We start from the raw sequence: 19,028 nt of genomic DNA on the forward strand, positions 1-19,028 counted from the left end.
TCGGCGGCCTGATTACCGTGAATTCAGCATTGAACATCACATTCAGAAAAAGGGCAAAGCAAACAGCAAATTAAGAGACGAGACTCCAGGAATAACCGTGGACCCTGGGAGGAAGGTGTCATTACAGCGGGTGGGGAGAGGCTTACTCTGTAAGTAGCTCACGACGAGGCTGGCCAGCTCTGAGTAGTTGAAAGTCTCACCCGTGATGGTGGTGACAGGCCCGGGGGGACCAGGTGGGCCTGGGGGACCCTGAACTCCAGATAGATAAGACCTGGTACTGTCACCTGCCAACAAAGAAATAAAGCAAAGTCAGGCTTGTCCCCAAGAGGGCGTGTCCTCCCCACAGAGGTGACCTGAAGTACTTGATGAAATGCACCCACCCATCCCACACAGGGGCCAAGGCAGGGCCAGCAGGGAGCCTAGACTCCCCTTGCTATAGATGGAGAAACTGAGGCAGACTCTGTGCTGGGCCAGGTGGATCTCCATGGCTGTGGACTAACAAGACTCCAGTCAGCCACCCATTTGACAAAGCTCTGGTGCCCACATGTGTGGAAATCACACCCTCACCTCCACAGCACATGGATGAGGTTGGGGGAGTGCACACCAGTGTGAAAGTGTGTGTGTGTGTGTACGCACATGCATGTGGATGAGCATGTGGGTGTACGAGCCTCTGCTGGGGTGAGGACAATCTATGTATCAATATGTGGACGGACACACACACACACACACACACACACACACACACGCTGCCCCACTCAGACGCCGGGCACTCACTCTGCATGTAGTCAGAGATGTACTGCTGAATCTCCAGGCCGGAGCTGCTGATGGAGCCTGGAGGCCCGGGGGGCCCTGGTGGGCCTGGCGGGCCCTGCATGAACATGGTGCTCGATGACGATCCCCCTGCAGGAGAGAAAGCCTCTGAGTTGGTCTCTCCACCCTGGGGTCCAACAAGGGAGTCCAGGCAATGCTTTTATAGTCTGAGGAGGGAGATTCTTTCTCAGTAGGAGAACTAAGACAGCGGCAAAGACCTCCTAGGAGCTCTCCCAGGCCGAGCCCTCCCTTTCCTTCGGCAACCTGCTCACCGCCCACATGGCCTCCCTCGCCCCTGAACCCCTAGCTCCCAGGCTCTGCTCTCGCCATCATTCATCACCGGCGTTGCTAGTCATCTTTATTGTGCAGGCATCCTTCCCTCCCACCCCCGCTAACTTGTAACCTCCTTAAAGGCAGTTCAGAGATCCCAGCACGTGGAGAAAGTATCTCATCAACACTGAATCATGGATAAGTGAATGAATTAGTTAATTAATATCCTCACTGGCATGATCAGCCTCACTTGAAGAAAGAGAGAAGAACTTTGGGCACCTTTGGTTCTTACCTCGAGAGGGCCCACTGGGAATGCCGGGAGCCCCTGGGACTCCGGGATCACCTGGAATCCAAAACAAGCAGCTCTGTTTGCATCACCTCCTCCAGGAAGCCTCCCCTGGTTCCTCAAGTTCAACCACACTGTCAGCTGTGGCTCAACAACTGTCCCATGTTTCTCAGTCTCATTTCTGCAATGGTGTCACAGCTTCCCTGGGCAGAGACTGTATCCCCACACCCGTCCCTTTCTCCCTCCAGGCTCTCCTCTCTTCAGCCTCTTCTTCCTCCCAAGGCTGTAGCATCAGCAAGTACTCGCTGCCCTCTATTCGGGCTCTGGGAGCCAGCCTTGCTCCCACTCCTCCCCGCCTTCACTGACCTCTGTCACCCTTGGGTCCCTGAGGGCCGGGTGGGCCTGGCGGTCCTTGTAGGTTGAGTCCGAGAGAACTGGAGCCTGGAGGCCAACAACACAGGGCAGTCAGCCAGGTGGGGAGAGGCTCCGGCAGAGCCGGCAGCAGGGGGCTCAGCACTTACCTGAGGCTGAGAACCCTGGGAGGCCTCGCTCGCCTGAGGGACACAGCAGAGAGGGAACAGTCAGCTGTGCCGGCCTCCCTCTCCCCGTGCCCCAGCCCAAGACACCACCTCCCTCCCAAGGCTCCCCAAGATTCATGATGGCTGGGACAGCACCGGCCCTTGGGTAGTATCTAGAGCTGCCGCACAGACACAGACACAGACACACACACACACACACACACACACACACACACACGCACGCACGCATGTAAGTTCTCAACCATCAGAGACAAACTCTGATCTACCCTCATCTGGACCAAACTCAAGAAGCTCAGGGATCTTGGAAGGTCAGCCTTTGCCACTCCCACCCCTACCCCAGGTTTGTTTGATGCCAGTTCTACTGTACCTTGGTGTCCTCGGGGGCCTGGGGCACCTGGAGGAGAAGACAGTCATGAGACAGGTCCCACCCAGATGCTGTGACTGCAAGGGGTCCGTGGGGAAGGGGTCGGGGCTCCAGGGCCCCTCGTGCCTCTCCTCCCATCAGGACAAGGCAGAGGCGGATATTCGTGGCGGAGCTTCCGACCACCCCCCACGCCCTGCTGCAGGCTGCTGAGCTCCTAATGGGATAGGGCAGGAGGGTGAAGGCCCGCTCATCCAGCCTCATCAGAACTCTCCCGGCCACCAGCTGGGTCAGCTGGGGTTCACACAGGCTCCTGCGCTCCCTAAGACACTGTGCTCACCTTGCTCTCCCTTGGGGCCTGGGGGGCCAGGTGGGCCTGGAGGGCCAGAGAAGAAGGTCTCTGTAGAGGAAAGAAATAGTTTTGAGTGTGGATGATAGATGGATGGATGGATGAATTTTCCACTAGAGACAAGTTCTGGGCTAAAGTATGTTCTAAAGTTATTTCCATATGTTTCTATGTTATACTGTCAGCATTTATCTCATTTCATGAGCATGTGTCCTATCTACTTTATCAGAGCTGGGCTCCCTGAGGACAGGAACTAGGTCTCCCCAGTTGGCCCAGAAGCTTCCCAAAGGCAGATCTCCCCCAGGCTAGGCAACCAGGGATTCTCAGGGTGGCTGGATTGGCATCAGTTACCTTCTCTCCACGCAACAGGTAGCATGGAGTTTATGCAAACACACTCACGGTGGAAAGTCAGAAGGAGAAACATGGTGAGTAGGTCAGAAAGGCTGTGTGCCCATGACCATGGCATGTGCTGGGGCTGGGGCTGAGGTAGAGAACAGGAGCGACTTGACTCCCCAGCATTACCTGAGCTGGTCAGGAGAGATCCTGGTGGGCCTGGTGGGCCTGGCAAGCCTTCCCCTAGATAAGAGAGCACCCAAGACCTATTAATGCCAAGAGGTGGGCCAGGAACACTCTGCCCAGGAGCAGAAGTGACAGAGAAGCTCTTTCCTAAGAGCTGGCCCGGAAGAAGCCTGGGCTCTGGGTCCCATCGTCTCTCATCTCCCATTGCTCAGCTCTCACCTGCTGGGCCTCGGGGTCCTGGGGGTCCTGGAATGGATGGTCCTGTAGAAGAGGGTGAGGAAGAGGCAATGCTGAACCCAGGATCTTGGCTTCCTCACTAAGTGCCTTGAGCCCCCTGCCCCCAAGATTCCCCACCTTCCAAAGATCCCTGAGGTGCTCACCTGGTGGCCCAGGTGGTCCAGGTGGGCCTTGGGGACCTCGTAAATCAAGACCCTCTGTGGAAAGGAGAAACCAGAAATGAGCAAAAGCTGTCATGAGGCTGCTCTCCGCCAGCCTCACCCCTCACCAGGATCCTCGGTCCTTGTGCTCACACCCACACACCAGGCCGTGGGTCGTGGCACAGGACCCTCCAAGACCCCCTCTGCTAGAGATGCCTTTTGCTCAGAGGCAGGGCAGGGCTGAGTCGAGCTCCCTGGTGGCTGATGGGGGTGTGCAGTGATGATTAAGAGCATGGCTTCGGTGTCAGACAGCCTGAGTTCAAATCCTGCCTCATCACTGCCAGCTTGTGGGCAAGTTCTTGACCTTTCAGCCTCAGCTTCCTCCACTGTAAACCAGAGGCGCAAGATCTACATCACAAGGGCCTTGTGCAGACTCGGTGGGACGACAAGGCACAGCGCCTGGCACATGGTGACTGTTAGACCAGGGCTGGCGTTGTCTTTGCTGTTCAAGTGTCCAGGTGCCCAGGTGGGAGGCCCAGCGGCATCTCTGCCCGGGTTCTTTAAAGGACTCTGGGAACCGGAGGACCCAGGAGTCAGCGCTCCTAGGCCGGGCCTGTGGCTGAGAACCCAGGGACCCTCGTCGTTATTCATGGTGTGGGGGATTCAGGACTCCTCCAGTCACACTCACAGGGCTGGGTTCAGAGGCCTCATGTGACCCTGGTCCTCCTGGAATCCGGAGAGCCTCTCTGACAGCTGTGCCATCCCCTGTGACTCATCCTCCACAGCTGATAAAACCCCTGCTGTTCCTTCTCAGCGAGCACTGCGTTTCAGAGGAACTGGCCATCCTTACACTGGGGCTTACGATGACTCACTGGTGCAGCTGCCGCAGGCCCCAGTACATGGCCACCTCTCCCACTCCCACCCCTGTGTCACCTGTCCCGGAGAACACGGTGGCACTCACGGGCGGAGAGGACCTCAGAGATGGAGCTGCTGCTGCCCATGAACGATTCACCAGGAAGTCCTGGCTCCCCTCGCGGGCCTGTGGGGAGGACACAGAGTTGGGGGACACCGCCTGCAGCTGTCAGTGCTTTCTCTCTGGAGCCGCCCAGGTGCTCGGGGTGGGGCAGGGCCAAGCGGAGCTGACTGTGGGCGGGGCTGAGCTGACTGTGGGCGGGGCCGGAGTGTTGGCTGGGAACGAGACACATCCCAGGAGGACCTGGAGTCCGTTTTTTGATATTTGGATAAGTTGCTGGACAGTGACACGATTCTCAGGATCTGGTCACCAGAGGCCTGAGGCCTGTGAAGATAGCTGAGCTTGATCCTGACCCAAGAGCCTCAATCTCCCTTTCGGGAGGATCCCTACCTTCTCAGAAGCATGGAAGAAGGTGGGAGGAGGTGTCTCCTCTGGCTACGGAGGCCTTGCCGGGGCCTTGGAGAAGAGCCTGGTGGCCCCTCACCTCCCTTCCCAACATGCACATCTCTCACTTAAAGATGGGGTGCAGGGCCACCCCAGGAAGGAAGCTCTCCACAGCCTACAGTCATGCGTTCTTTCAGGGTGTGACATACCTTGCTGTCCTGGGAGACCAGCTGGGCCAATGGGGCCTGGAAATGGGGTTGGGGAAGAAAAGGTTTTATCACACCTCTAGGGGCAGAGTTCTAGAAAGAACTGAAGAAAAGACAGGTGCCTGGGTACATTAAGTACCTTCCTCACAAGGCATGGAACAGTGGCCCAAAGAGGTCATCTTGCTTATTTGAAAGCAATAAGCAATTTGAGACCAGCCCTGTGGTCCATTCCAGTGAGAATTCCTCTGCCAGGCACTGGGGCCCCTGGGATGGGCAGGACTGCCCTCTCTGACACTGTCCTCCGATGGTTAGGGACTTCTAAACACCCCCAGTGTTCCCAGTCTCACTGGAGTTTATCAGGAGGGCAGGCCGATCCATACTTGCCTTGGTCATATTAAATAATGTATTTCATTTACACACAAACATTTTAAATAATTAAAAAATAGATATAAAAAAACAGGCATTTTGGATAAATAGAAAAAAGTATCACCCACAATTCTTTAACTTACAGGCATTTTGTTGTATTTCCTTCCAGCATTTTTTTATCTTATATAAATATAGTTGCAACTACAGAGCACACATTATTGAGTATTCTGCTCTTTTATTTAAAAAGAAATTTTTAATTGGAGTATAGCTGATTTACAACGTTGTGTTACCTGCCCTTTTAAATAACACTGTTATCTGCTAACAACTTTAAGTCTTCATATTTTTGTAGCCATCTCATTATTGTTGGACAATTTGGGGCTATTTGCTTCAAATAGATTCCTCGCACTTTTGTTGCTCTTGATGCATATTATCAAGTTGTTTTCCAAGAGGAAACAATTTGAGGACTGACTCTGACAAGTCAATACTTGTTCTGGAGGCAGAAGGACCTGGGCCGAACCCTGACTCTGCTATTTCTTATCCGTGTGACCTTAGGCGTGTCATTTACCTGCTCGAGCCTACAACGGTACTGCGGGGACCTAGTAAAGCAATGCCATGCAGGGCTTAGGATACGTGCTGGGGAGTGATTAGGGCTCACCAGGCTGTCTGGGAGGGGCTTTCTCAGCCCCTTCCTACTCTTCCCCGGGTTCCGGCCCGGGTTTCAGGATTTGAGCGAATGCTGCTATAGTCAGATGCAACCAAGGCCTGATGCTGATCTGGGGCAAAGCAAGAAAACAGACTGACCTGAGGCACCTGGAGGTCCTGGAGGTCCCATGGCTCCAGGAGGTCCCGGGGGACCTGGGACAGTGAGAGTCGATGATCCCTCTGAAAACAGAAGGCACGTTGAACGCTGAGCCCCACTCTCCTCGCTCAGAGGGGACCCAGGCCAGGCTGTGGGCCAGGTTGGGCCAGTATTACGTCTGAAATCCCCCGACCCTCCTCACTTCTGACTGGAAGAGTTCAGCACTGCACCTTGCCCAAAGCACGGAGCCCGCGGACTTGCAGGGTGTTGAGGCAGAGCCAGGGCGGACGCCCTGTACACAGTGCAGGGTCTACCTACCTGAAGTCACGATCCTGCCTGGAGCTCCTGGTTCACCTGGGAGGGGAGGCAAAGGAGAGTGGTTATTCCCAGGATCAATTAGTGGCTCAATGAATCATTTTCAAGGCTTCTGATTGCATTTGAGACCCACTCCTGGGCTTCTAACCCTCAGGCTGAAGGCATTTTGATGAACTGGAGGGGAGCATACAGGATGCATTAAGCACCAATTTCTGCGCTGGAGACCCTGGAGGCTCGAGCATCAACCTTCTTGGCCCACATTAGCTTTTGGAAGAAGCTGGGACTCTGCGAAGGGGCTTCGTTTGTGGATGTTGGAGAGTTTGCCTTGTGGTGAGGCCAGAATGAGCTGACTCAGGGGTCGTTCCCCCTCCCACACTCTATCTCCTCCCACACTGGGCACTGCAGGCTCTTACTAGGAATTGCTTTAGGTGCAAAAAGCACTGAGAGGTCAAAGAGCAGAGGCAGTGAGCCTGCGGGGTAGAGCCTGGTTCCCAGTGCCCCTCAGGTGCTAATTCCCTGGGACAGTAGTAGGGTCTGCACAGAGTCAAGAGGGGGTTCTGTAGCCTGGGAAACTCCGAGTCATGTAAAGGTTAACAGATCTCTTCTCTGCCTTGTGTCTTAGAGGGTTGAAAATGCGAATGTGCATGGAGGACTTCCAAGAAGGGAATGTCAGATTCACACTTTCCCAAGGCTGTCGCGATGGAAATCCACATTCTGCAGAACCAAGTGAGTGAAGTAGAGGATGGAAAAACCCTTGACTGGAGATTCTTCTGGGACCTTTTTGTCATTTCCCAAGGCCTGTGGGCAATTCAGTCATCCACACACTGAGGGGTGATACTGATTTCTCCCTTTGGGGAATCTTGCAATCTGCCAGCCCCTCGAGGTCAAGGCCAAGAGAAAGCACTTGACTTTCTTTTTGTTGGAACACAATCCAGTGTCAGGTACAATGTCCACCTCTGTGCACGCTGGACAGAAAGTCACAGGCCCTGGAGAAGGGCAGGGTGTCTCTCCTCGAGAATCCCCAAGCCTCTGATCTTTTACTAAAGATGCCATCAATCCATGAGCAGATCTGTGGACCCAGAGATGTGTCTGCTTGGGATGTTCTTGAAAGAACTCCTTGGCCCAACCTGTTGTTAGCCATAGTTTCTGGAAAGCAGGTCTCCCCCCAAGGTGACAGTGACAGAGGGCAGCTCCAGCGAACATCAGGGTTCAGGAACGTGGGGTCACAGGGACAGAAGGAGAAGGACCGTCCCTGAGCAGCCCCTTTCCTGGACTGGCTCAGGGTTGGGGTCTGATGGCCCAGAACCAGATGCGAATGTCGCCCTACACGTAAGGGTCTGAGTCCTGAGGATGCCCCTCTGAGAACTCTGACTTTGGCCTCTTAGTAACATCTGAGAGGCTCCTCCCTGCCTGCATCAAAGCCCCCTCTCAGAAAGGGGGTGGCAGTGTCCCCGTTACACTGAGGCCTGTGTGGACCATAACACTTGTCCCAGGGAAGAGGCACATCATGGGGGGACCACGCCTAAGTGAGGGGACAGAGCATCGTGGGGGGCATTACAGAGTCAGCGGTGGGGACAGCACCCTTGCAGATCCTCCTCCATCGAGGGCTTGGACACAACCAGGCACCAAAGCGAGGCTCTGGATTGTGGGGGGAAGGGTGGGGCTTGAGGACTCAGGGCTTAATTGGTCAGAAGAATCCCTGGCTCCCCAGCCTCACAGCCTTCCACTGAAGCCACTAGATGCCACTATTGATCCAGGCTCTGGCCACAGAGGGACCTCCCTCCTGCCAATGCCTCCCCTCCTGCCAAAATGACCAGTGACTGTCTAATTTGGAAAATCACTTACCTTTAGCCCCTGGTCGGCCGGGGGTCCCAGGAAGTCCTGGTGTGATTGAAAACAAGTCAGTCAGGATGATTGAGGGCCAGCAATTCCAGACCCCCTGTGGTAGCACCTGGTGCTCTGTCACTGGCAAGGCCACAACTGCTGACTGAAACCTGCAGACCCACCTGGCTCAACCTTCCACCTTAGCCCAGCTCCCTTGAGGGAGCCTCTTGCTCTGAACCCTTCTCCCTCTCTAGGAAATGGAGCAACAGCTGGGCTGGAGGCAGAGGCTCACAGGTCCAGCTTTGGGGGATCCCAGCCCCTCTGGGTGATGAGTCCCCTGCAGCCTGCAAAGCGGCCATTGTAACCCACCGTCCCTGCAGCCTGGGGGAGTAGGGGCTGGGCTTCCTGTATCTGATGCAACACCCCCTCTTGCTTTTGTCCACAACTCCACCAGGGAGCATTTGAAAGATATCCCTGTGCACTCAACTGTTGAGGGGTGATGCTGTTTGATTTTATTTTCCATCTTTGCCTAATTTCCTTTAGGAGTTGGGGCTGGTGTGGTGACAGCTTCTCAAATCCAAGTGGGTGCACACTGTCCAACTATCGGACAGGCTTTGACACTGAGACTGTCCCAGGGAGGCCGGGCCCTTCTGCATGAGATGAGTGCCCACTCCCTACCGTGCCACAGGGGATGTGGGCCTCTGTGGGGCTAATGGGACTCCTGGGCCTGGAGCCTCCTCTTGGGGGTCCCTGCACCAAAGGGGAGCAGGCTCAGGCAGACAGCATTCACACGGGATCTAACCTCATCTCTCCTAGAATGGCTTTCTAGATTGTTCTGTGCATATTTGTCCTTCCTAAGGTGTTTCTCAAGACTCACATCAAAATAACCTGAACCCATTTTTGCTGGGGGAATGAGGGAAGGAGAGGAAGCACTAAGGTGACTGGAGACGCATCTGCTGAATGCCGGGATTGGGAGGCTTGGCGGCGGCATTTGAAGTGGCAGTGACCCGATGACTCACCCTGAGGTCCTTGGGGTCCTGTGAGACCTACGGAGAGTAGAAGACATGAGAGGAGAGTTGAAGGGCGGAGGAGCCGACCCCTCAGCAGCAGGAGCGGGCGGAAGGGATTGGTGGGCGCAGGAGGACGAACCCCGTGTCTGGGGCAGCCGGACTCCAGGGTCCCCACAGCCCTGGATGAGAGCAGTTTTCTGACTCACTGCTCCATCAGGGGATGGTTCTTAGCCCATTTGGGCTCAAGACCCTTTGGCGTCTGAGAGCTACAAACCCCAAAAGTTCACACACTCACTGACCCCTAATGCTGCCCCCAGGTTCCCTCCTGGGTGCTCTCCATCTGTGCGCCCACCAAAGGAGCCCAGAGGCCCCCTGTTCCTCATCGGCCCCTGAGGATTGCCACCTTGTCCTCCCGGCTTTCTTGGCTTGTTTTGATTTGTTCCTCCTGCAGCCCTGAGGATCTTGCTCCTGCTGGGCCTTTGGTGGAGACCCTAACAACGGCTTATCTCCCCAGGCTGGTGGCTATTGGCGAGGGTCCAGGCACGGCCCAAGGGGGTCCACAGGGGACCCAGACACTGAGGTGGTGATAAACTGCCATTTTTAGGAGACTCCTTGCCCCTTTCTAGAACTCCTTGCTTTCAGTGTTGATCTCTCTTTTCCAAGTTGCCAGACTTGGTGACTCAGGTGTCAGGACTCACAGCCGCTGTGCCCGGCTCTAGCCAGCAGCTGTGGCATTTTCCTAATGAGCTGCTAGAGGAAAATGGATTAAGGAAGGTACATACACATACACACACACACACACACACACACACACACACACACACCATGGCCAGCACCCGCTTCCCACTCTGTTACCTGGCTTTCCTGGGTCTCCAGAAGGTCCTGGTAAGCCCCGGATTCCGGGCATCCCTGGAAGACCTTGTTCCCCTAGAGAAAGCATGACCAACGTGGAAACGTTTGCCTTTTAGGCAAGCTGACCAGCCAACGCATCGGAGCCAATGGTCTCTTGGGGTTTTACTGAGTAACTTGCTGGCAGGTGGAAGGGAGGAGGGGGATGAGACCGGGACCTTGCACACCTCCCTGTGATGTACGCCCTCTGGCCTTGTGATGGGGGGGCGGGGGGCTGGGGGCTGAGCGCTGGGACGTGGGCGGGGGGGGCAGTGGTGGGCCGGGGGAGTGAGGAGAGCAGCTGAGCGACCAACCTCTTGGGCCTTGGTGTCCGTCGGGGCCAGCTTGTCCTAGGAAAGCAGATGCAAGTTCATCAGTGACTCTGGGAGCTACTCTGGGACTCCCTCCCTCCACTGCGTTATAGCCTCACAAGCTGTCTCCTAGGTGGGGCACCCATGCATCCCCTCCTGCAGCCATCAGACGTGGAAGAAGCCCTGTCGTTGTCACACCTGCAGGGTGCAGCTTTCCTGCCCTCTCCTCCTAAACCAGTAATGCCTCTTCTCCTGCTGAGAACTGTTCCACGGCCCCCACTGCATCTCCCGCATCGATGGCACAGGACTCGCACACACCAGATGCTCAATACACGTCAGCCTCATTTGGTCCAGGTCCTGGAGGTCAAGATTCTCCAAGATCTTGTCTCTTCTGCTGTAGGCATCACCCTAACCTCCGTCCACAGTGATGTCCTTCTGGGGCCAGCTCTTCCCACCTGCTTTTTCCCACCTCTTTGTCTTTCCTCACTCATGTCTCTGCGTGGCATTCTCTAAATTGATGTGATTAAAATCTTCTTTACTTTTTAGAACCATCTGAAAAGGCATCTCCTTCATCCTTCCGGTTGGAAGAAACTTCTCTCTCTACTGTTTCCGCATAGCACCCTGTACCTTTCATGGCCCTTGTCATCTCACACAAGCTTTATCTCCCCTCGAGGGAGGTAAAGCATCTTACTCGCCCAGCACAGCATCCTGCACACCATCAGCGCTTCCTAACACTTTGTTAATGAATGAGATCATGAATGCACCACATCTCCATTGGTGGGGCTTAGACCCTTCTGGGATGTGGTGTCAAATGCCTGGCCCCGTGGGGGGTCTTTAGCCAGCTTCCTTGTCCTGGCTGACAGGTCCCTCAGTAAGGGTCAGCCAAAGGGCTGAACCCTGGAGTATCAGGGCTGTGCCTGGAATTCTGTGGGTTCCAAAGAACCTCAGCCCTTGTTTCTCCTCCCCAAGGGCCTGAGGGTCTTAGAGGCAGGAACCGGGGCAGATGGACCATATCCTGCCAAGCCCCTCCAGAGCAGTAAGAAACTGTTAGAGACAGCAGCAGCTCTCTGAGCCCCAAGAGGGATGCCCAGATCCAGGAACAGCCTGTAAATGGAGCCTCTACCGGGGGTGGGTAGATTAGAGAATGGGAGATGCAGCTCTAGGAGAATCTCAACTCTAGGGCCATGATGATGACTGTGGCGGGGCAGACCCATGATGTCTGCTGCTGTGAGACACTCACCCATTGCTCCTTTAGGCCCGGGCTCGCCCACAGCACCAGGTAAACCTTTCAAGCCGGGCTCGCCTGCAAAGGAAATGGACTAGGTGTTTGGAGGAGCTTGACAGTGGTAGAACACTCTACCCTCCCGGCCACCCCCAAGGCTGCCACCTCCCCAACCAGAGGAGCTTGGTGTGCCAAGCAGAGGCTGGAGACACAGCGTCAGCTTTGATTCTAAAGTCAGGCCTCCCACCCCTGGCAGTAGGCACGGACTGGCCCAGAGACCACGCCTGGTCTGAAGGGGCCAGTGTATGAGTCTTATTTCCTTGGCAACAAAAAGCTGGCCCTTGTAGCCAAAGCACTAGTACTGTCAAATTCTTTTTAATCATGCAAGTTGGCAGGAGGTAAGTGGATACAAGTAGGGCAAACTTTCTGCCACTTAGGGAAGAGCTTAATTTTCCCAACTCAATTCTTCAAAAGAATCAGAGATAATCATAAGCTCCCTTTTCTGCCCCAAACATTTACTGTCTGGACCATACATGTTGGTGCTGGCTTATACTCCATTCAGTGCTTTATTTTATCTTGTCCTGCTTTTTTCTAGATTGCAAGTCCCCTGAAGGTTTTAGACAGAGATTCTGTCTCCTACTTCTGTATTTTTCCCCCCCATCTCCAGTACCCAATGGATTTACAAAAAGTCTTTAGTGGATCACAGTAGATTCCTGTGTGGGACTGACCTGTGAGGCCTCGGGGTCCTTTCTCACCCTGGTCACCTAAAATAAAAATGGGGCAGGGGTGGGGGGTGGAGGAAACAAGCATCAGTCATGAGCAAGGAAAAGAACCTCACCCAGTAAGAGGGACCCCGGGCTGCAGAACGGTTCCCACTGCACCTGTAAGCTGCTGTCAGCTGAGTGTTGGCAAGAACTCAGCATTAACAAAGCCCAAAAGGCACACTAGATAGATCTCTTCTGGGTCGGGGCCCACCCACAAACTGACCCAGGCCCTGCTGTCACACCAGTGGGTGCTGTGGGCAAGAGGGGGACCACACTAGAGGGGAGAAGCCTCAGTGCTGCATTGATGCCACCCCGAGGGCCACCCCAAGCATTGTGACGCTGGTACTGTTTCTCCTCTTTGTGCCTCAGTTTCCCTGAGGTTCGACTAGAATCTCAGATCCCTCCCAGCCCCAGGGTCCAGGAGCCAAGTCATATGGGTTTTTGGACACCGGGACAGGGGTCACATCTGGGTTCCCAGGAGTCGGCAGGCTGTGGTGTTGTCCGGGCAGCAGCAGGAGAAGCATACCTTTGGGTCCTGGTGGTCCCATAGGTCCTTTGTCACCTGATAAGGAAATGGACACCTTAGTGTAAAGAGCCTTGGTAGGGACGACCAACAAGGGGCAGAGTCTGTGTCTGAAGACAGGCTCCTCCACAGTCCTGACTGCCCCTTCCCCTCATGCACCTGCTGGCCTGCACAGGCTGTTGGCATGTCCACCAAACCCTGTCCCCCCAGACCTCCTCCTTTTTTTTTGGCTGTACCACACAGCATGTGGGATCTTAGTTCTCTGACCAGGGTTTGACCCGTGCCCCCTGCGTTGGAAGCATGGAGTCTTAACCACTAGACAGCCAGGGAAGTCCCCCAGACCTCCTTCTTAAGTGAGTGGCATCTACAAGGTGATGTCCCCTCCCTCTAACCCCTTCCTCCAGCTTACCTTTGATGCCAGGGAGTCCCACTTCACCTCGGAGCCCTTGGCGACCTACAGAGCCTGCACACAGAGGAAACCACATGGGTGGATGAGTGTCCCCAGCTTTGGAAGGGATGGACATGCACACGGCACACATACACACAACACGTACACACACCTATTTGGCACACAAATGTACACACACACATAGGCACACACACTCCCTGGAGTAAAAGTCAAGGGCTGCTGTTCACAGACTCCTCCCCATGTCCCTGCTACATCGTCCTGGTGCAGGTTCCTTGTCCCTGAGATTACCAGGCCCGGGGATGAGGACCCCTCATGGGACCCTGGCAGAGACGTTGGCCTGCATCACAGAGTGGGCTGCAGCTCAAGACTCCCAGGACAGCAGGACAAGCTCTGGCCTACAGGGGACCAGGTGAGGCAGGCGCTTTGCTCAGATCAAGGCAGGCTGGGAGCTGCCTGCTGCTGAAGCTGCTGGAGGGCCTCGTGCCCCAAGTCAGGTCAGAACAGATCTCAGGGCACCCATCGGTACCAGCCTCAGCCGCAGGCGACACACGTGCAGATGTGCGTTTTGTGTCTCTTACAGGCTCTCTTTATAATTGCTTCATTTGCTTAAAAATGTTTGTTTCTCCATTTAACATCCCTCTCTTTTCCCCAGAAATAGCATCTATCTATGAGAAGAAGGCTACTGACCTGGGGGACCCTGTGGGCCAGGAAGACCGCTAGAACCTGAGGAGGACAACACGACAACGATGATCAGATGGGTCGGGTACAGGCCAGGAACACTGACCCCATGGTGAGTGGCAGGTGGAAGGGGTGGGGCACGCACCCCCAGATGAGGGCTGGACCCCAGAGCCAGTGGGTCCAGGAGTGATCCCAGTGCAAAGTCCTCCTTAGGCAGGAAACTGTAGCTGCTGGGATCAAGAGACCCTTTGCTCCTTCCCGGTCAAACATTTGAGCTGGGGTAGGGGTAGGGGCAGGGGCAGGGAGGAGAGTGGACCAGATGGGCATCACACTGTGAGAAGGCCCCATTTGCCTGGCTTGTCCAGACATATTGCTCTCAAACGTTTGCATCTCGGCCCTAGCCAGCAAGGAAATTGTCTGACTTCTGATTTCCAGATCCATCCCCCCACTTAGGGGCCACATAACAGGGCCATCAAAGAGAGATGGAGGGTTTTCCTGGTGGCGCAGTGGTTGAGAGTCTGCCTGCCGATGCAGGGGACACGGGTTTGTGCCCCGGTCCGGGAGGATCCCACATGCCGCGGAGCGGCTGGGCCTGTGAGCCATGACCACTGAGCCTGCGCGTCCGGAGCCTGTGCTCCGCAACGGGAGAGGCCACAGCAGTGAGAGGCCCGCGTACCGGAAAAAAATACAAAAAGAGAGATGGAAACGTGACTCCCAAATCCACCACAGAGCCAAAAATACAGCCCCGATCCTGATGCCCAGGGATTTCTTTGTGGGGGGACCCTCTGTGGGCCCGTCGACCGCACACAGGCCTGGGACCGTGGGTTAGGACCATCTGGGATCCCAGTGCCTGGATCTCTGAGATCCATCCTGGTTGTGGCAAACTTGGGTACCGTCTGGGTACCTGACTTTCCTTTGGGACCCACAGAACCTGGGACACCAGGTGGGCCTTGAATGCCCGGTTGACCAGCATCCCCTGGGGAGAAATAAGCACTTTGAGAGAGTACCGCAGTTTGGTTGCCCACCCAGCCCAGTGGTGTCGTTTGCAGGGTGGAGGGAACACTTCCCACCCCGCCAGTGGTCTCTGATCCACTGGGGCCTCCATGAGGCCAAGAATCAGTTTCTACCTCCAGAGTCTATATTCCATGAAGTCTGGCACTCAGTAGGTGCTCAATAAGTATTTGTTGCCTGGTTGAGCAATATTTTTAAGAGAGAGTGAATCTTTTGGCCTTGAGAGGATTTCTGGTGTCTGTGCTTCATTTCCCCTGATGAAAGCAGGCTCACGGTTAAGTATCTAATGCAACATCTTCCCAGCTCCCTCCAGGGCTGGACTTGTGTCTGAAGCTTTCCCCGCCTCCTTCCAGTCATGAGAGGCTCCAGGACAGGCACGCCACTCTGCCTTCCTTCAGGCCCTGCCCTGAGCTCTCCACCTCAGCCCTGACTCGTCCCCACCCCCTCCCGGGAAGATCATTTCTCCCTGTGACCATGTTCTGTGGACTCAGACTGCAGGGGTCTTAGCCCCAGGCTTGAACGCACAGCACAGCCCACGCCCCCTCATTAGACCACAGTCTCTTCAGGGCCCAGCACAGCCCCTGGCTCAAGGCAGGTGCTCAGCTAATGCTAGTAAAAGACAGAGAGAGGGAGAATGATGTAAGAAGGAAGTGTGGACGCAGCTAACCCTCCTGGTGAAGGAATCACCTCTTACCTCTGTCTCCTTTCTCTCCAAACCCAGGAGGCCCTGGTTCACCGCGAGGCCCCATGGGGCCTTCTCGCCCTCTCTGGCCCATGGGTCCCTCCATGCCAGGCTCTCCTAAAGACAGGAATGTCCATCTCAGTTAGGGCTGCGAAGGACGCCCCAGGCAGCACCTCGCTGGCGGGACACCTGCCTGGAGCGTCCACACCCAACTCCCTACCTCTCTCTCTCTCCTGTAGCCCAGACTCAAAGCAGAAGCCAGAGAGTTTGAAAAGGCAAGTGGATCGTGTCCCATTTCTGCCCCAACCTGCAAATGGCTTCTCTACTCACTGAACCCTCGCAAGGCCTCCAAGGTCCCTCCCTCTCGACTCTCTGCCTTGTTAGTGGGCTCCAGCACCCGCCCCCATTCCTCCTGTTCCCCCCCAAGCTCCTGGACCCACGGGCACACGCTTGCCCCAGGGCGTGTAGCTGCTCCCTCTGCCTAGAGGGTTCCCCCAGATCTCCTCAGGCCTGGCTCTCGCCCCACTTTCACTTCTTTGCTCAAATGGCACCTTCTCAGCAAGGCCTTCCCTGCCGGCCCTATTTTCAATTACCCCTGAGCCCTCCCAAGGCTCCACTGGGCTCTGTGTTCCCATTTCACGAGCCACTTCCTCCCTCTATGTACTTCACTTATTTATCATGTCTATTGTTTATCTCCACCCAAAAGTAGGCAGGGGTTTTGTTTTGTTCACCACACCTCCCCAGCACCTAAAACAGGGTCTGGCACACAGCAGGCACTTAAGGAACATTTACTGAATGAATGAATGAATGAATGAATGAATGAGGGAATGAGGGGAATAAGTGAACAGAAAAGCGGTTCTCACCCACGCTGCCTTTTTGTCCCTTTGGTCCCTCCGGACCTTGGTGGCCCAAGGGCCCAGGGATACCTGTGGACACACAAGAATAGCTCAGCCCTGCTTTCCTCCCAAACCCCAGGAGCAAGGATCGGGCAGCCTTCAACCTCAGCAGAACCATCAGAGGCTACGCACCTGGAGTCCCAGGGAACCCTCGATCTCCTGTGGGAACAGAGAGAAAAAAGTCAGCCAGAGGACTCAGGCCGGTCACCTAAGGAGCCACCAGTGCAATTCAGGTGGGATCGCCAAATTTAGCAAGTAAAAATACGGGACTCTCAGTTAAGTTTGAATTGCAGGAAAACATTGAATAAACTTTTACTTATAGTGACAAGTGATTTAGTGTTTATATTAATTCACATTTGACTGGGCATCCTATATTATAGTCAGGAGGGGTGTGGGACCTGCAAGCTGGAGCCTTGAGGAAGGGGGGCTGAGGCGGTGACCCAGGGTGTGCGTGTCGGTGCAGGGAATCCTGAAGTTGAGGGCCACCAAGTGGAGGAACCCCAATTCCTGCACCGGGATCCCCTGGGAAGGAGAGAGGGGTGACCCTGTCATTCCCAATAGTGATTCTCAGAATGGTCTGTGCAGCCCTGGCCTCAGAACCACCCGGGGTTGATCCAGGCCACAGGCTCACGGCCCCACCCACACCTGCTCCTCAGAGGCTCTGGGAGTAGAGCCCAGAATCTTCCAGCAATTCCCACATACCCCAAATCTTGAGACTCCCACTCAGCTAGATCGAGGGGCACTTCTGTGGTCACTGGGATTGGAAAGGTCTTCCTCCCACCCCTAGGCCTGTCCCAGTGATTGTCAGACCACTTTTCTGAGGACATGTATCAGTTTCCTACAGCGACACTGTGCTACCCAAGTTAGCAGGTGACTGTCCCCCAGCTAACCAACACTGAGGAGCACCTTTTCCTGTGACTATGTCCTGTCTCCCTGCCAGACGCCCCTACTTCCCCTGAAGGCAGGTGGTGTTGCTCCTACTGAATTCCCCCCCTCCAGGTGCTCCATTCCTGACTGGTGGCTTTTATTCCCAGCCTACCTGGGCTAAAACCCCTGAGAGCAGGCTTCTCACCTGGATCGGTGATTCCTGACCTGGTTCATCAGAATTAACCTGGGGGGAGGGAGTCCGTCCCCAGAGCATTTGATTCCTGGCAGGGCCCAGGAATCTGTATTTCTCAAAATCTCCCCGGGGGTTGTGCAGTAGCAGGCCCTCAGGCTGCCCTTTGCATCTGGGGGAGATGCAGGCCCTGGATGCAGGCCTCCTCAGGGTCCCTGGCGTGGGAACCCCTGAGAAGGGGCCAGCGCCACTGTGCTGCCCCAGAGATGTAGCCTGGCTCTGTCATGAAGCCCCAGGGTCCCAAAAGCCCGAGGGTGTGCAGGCTGCTCTGCAATTCACGGTCCTACCACAAGGGGACATGGCCAGGGGAGTGGGAGGTGCGTTTTCTGACACTTGCTGATTGCTTCAAACTGTCAACCCTCACTAATATTTAAGGTAAAGTTTTCCAGGTTTTGTTTACCTTTAGGGCCTTGACTTCCCATGTCACCTAAAATCAGAAAGACATGAAAACTGTGAGATGGGGTGAGAACCCAAGGGCCATTCTCTCCTAGTATCTTAAGGCCAGCTGACAGCGTGTAAATGGCATTTCAAGGTGAGCTGGCATGTGGTGTAGCTTCCTCGCGGTCTCCGTCTGCGTCTCTCGGGCACTTCACTCGGCCTCTCTTAGATGATGCCTTAGTTTCCTTCTCATTCTAAGATATTCTGACTGTAGAGCCAATTCTCAACCCTCCCAACAGATTCTGTAAGATCTTTCCACTGCTTATCCTTCAATTTGGAAAAAAGAGAAGTTTTCCGATCCTCCCAGAAAACCCAGCTCCAAGTGCAGGAAATGAGAGCAGGGAAAGGGCTCCATCCACTGTGATACCTTTAGGGCCAGGGCTTCCTCGGAGATTTCCTACAAGAGACAGCAAAGCCTGAGTTAGCCGCACATCTTCTGTGTCACACACACATACACACACGCACACACACATTTGAAGGGGATCACCGTGGTACAGTAGGAAGAAACAGAGGCTAGGACTAACAATCTGATTCTAAAGTGTGCAGGTTGTGTGATCTTGATCATGGGCAATTCTCCCCAGGTCTGAGTTTTACTAGCTGTAAAACAGGATAGCAATACGGGTCCTCCCTCCCTCCCTCCCTCCCAGGGCTGTCAAGAGGGCTGAATGAGGGGAGCTTGAGAGTACCCTAAATGGGTACCACTC

The 19,028-nt window shown here is 55.0% G+C and overlaps 1 protein-coding gene across 4 annotated transcripts in view; it reads right to left on the bottom strand.

Moving 5' to 3' along the window:
• Positions 1-19,028, bottom strand: part of COL17A1 (collagen type XVII alpha 1 chain) — a 55,105-nt gene that overhangs the window by 8,322 nt on the left and 27,755 nt on the right. For all 4 annotated transcript variants that reach the window (XM_089898114.1, XM_089898115.1, XM_089898116.1 and 1 more), the window contains 29 exons: positions 18,692-18,721; positions 18,287-18,313; positions 16,902-16,928; positions 16,737-16,799; positions 15,886-15,990; positions 15,093-15,156; positions 14,190-14,224; positions 13,503-13,556; positions 13,097-13,132; positions 12,535-12,570; positions 11,825-11,887; positions 10,588-10,623; positions 10,241-10,312; positions 9,395-9,421; positions 8,397-8,432; positions 6,555-6,590; positions 6,239-6,319; positions 5,075-5,110; positions 4,470-4,547; positions 3,512-3,565; positions 3,351-3,392; positions 3,135-3,188; positions 2,607-2,666; positions 2,273-2,299; positions 1,888-1,920; positions 1,733-1,807; positions 1,373-1,423; positions 775-900; positions 147-284 (listed from right to left, as the gene is read on the bottom strand). In XM_089898114.1, the coding sequence (XP_089754240.1) occupies positions 147-284; positions 775-900; positions 1,373-1,423; positions 1,733-1,807; positions 1,888-1,920; positions 2,273-2,299; positions 2,607-2,666; positions 3,135-3,188; positions 3,351-3,392; positions 3,512-3,565; positions 4,470-4,547; positions 5,075-5,110; positions 6,239-6,319; positions 6,555-6,590; positions 8,397-8,432; positions 9,395-9,421; positions 10,241-10,312; positions 10,588-10,623; positions 11,825-11,887; positions 12,535-12,570; positions 13,097-13,132; positions 13,503-13,556; positions 14,190-14,224; positions 15,093-15,156; positions 15,886-15,990; positions 16,737-16,799; positions 16,902-16,928; positions 18,287-18,313; positions 18,692-18,721 (1,602 nt within the window). The remainder of the gene's footprint in view (positions 1-146; positions 285-774; positions 901-1,372; positions 1,424-1,732; positions 1,808-1,887; positions 1,921-2,272; positions 2,300-2,606; positions 2,667-3,134; positions 3,189-3,350; positions 3,393-3,511; positions 3,566-4,469; positions 4,548-5,074; positions 5,111-6,238; positions 6,320-6,554; positions 6,591-8,396; positions 8,433-9,394; positions 9,422-10,240; positions 10,313-10,587; positions 10,624-11,824; positions 11,888-12,534; positions 12,571-13,096; positions 13,133-13,502; positions 13,557-14,189; positions 14,225-15,092; positions 15,157-15,885; positions 15,991-16,736; positions 16,800-16,901; positions 16,929-18,286; positions 18,314-18,691; positions 18,722-19,028) is intronic.

Source organism: Delphinapterus leucas, chromosome 16, assembly GCF_059928025.1.
Source record: "Delphinapterus leucas isolate spDelLeu-1000000601 "Yukka" chromosome 16, BTC_Dleu_Yukka2, whole genome shotgun sequence".
In the NCBI taxonomy this organism is placed as follows: domain Eukaryota; kingdom Metazoa; phylum Chordata; class Mammalia; order Artiodactyla; family Monodontidae; genus Delphinapterus; species Delphinapterus leucas.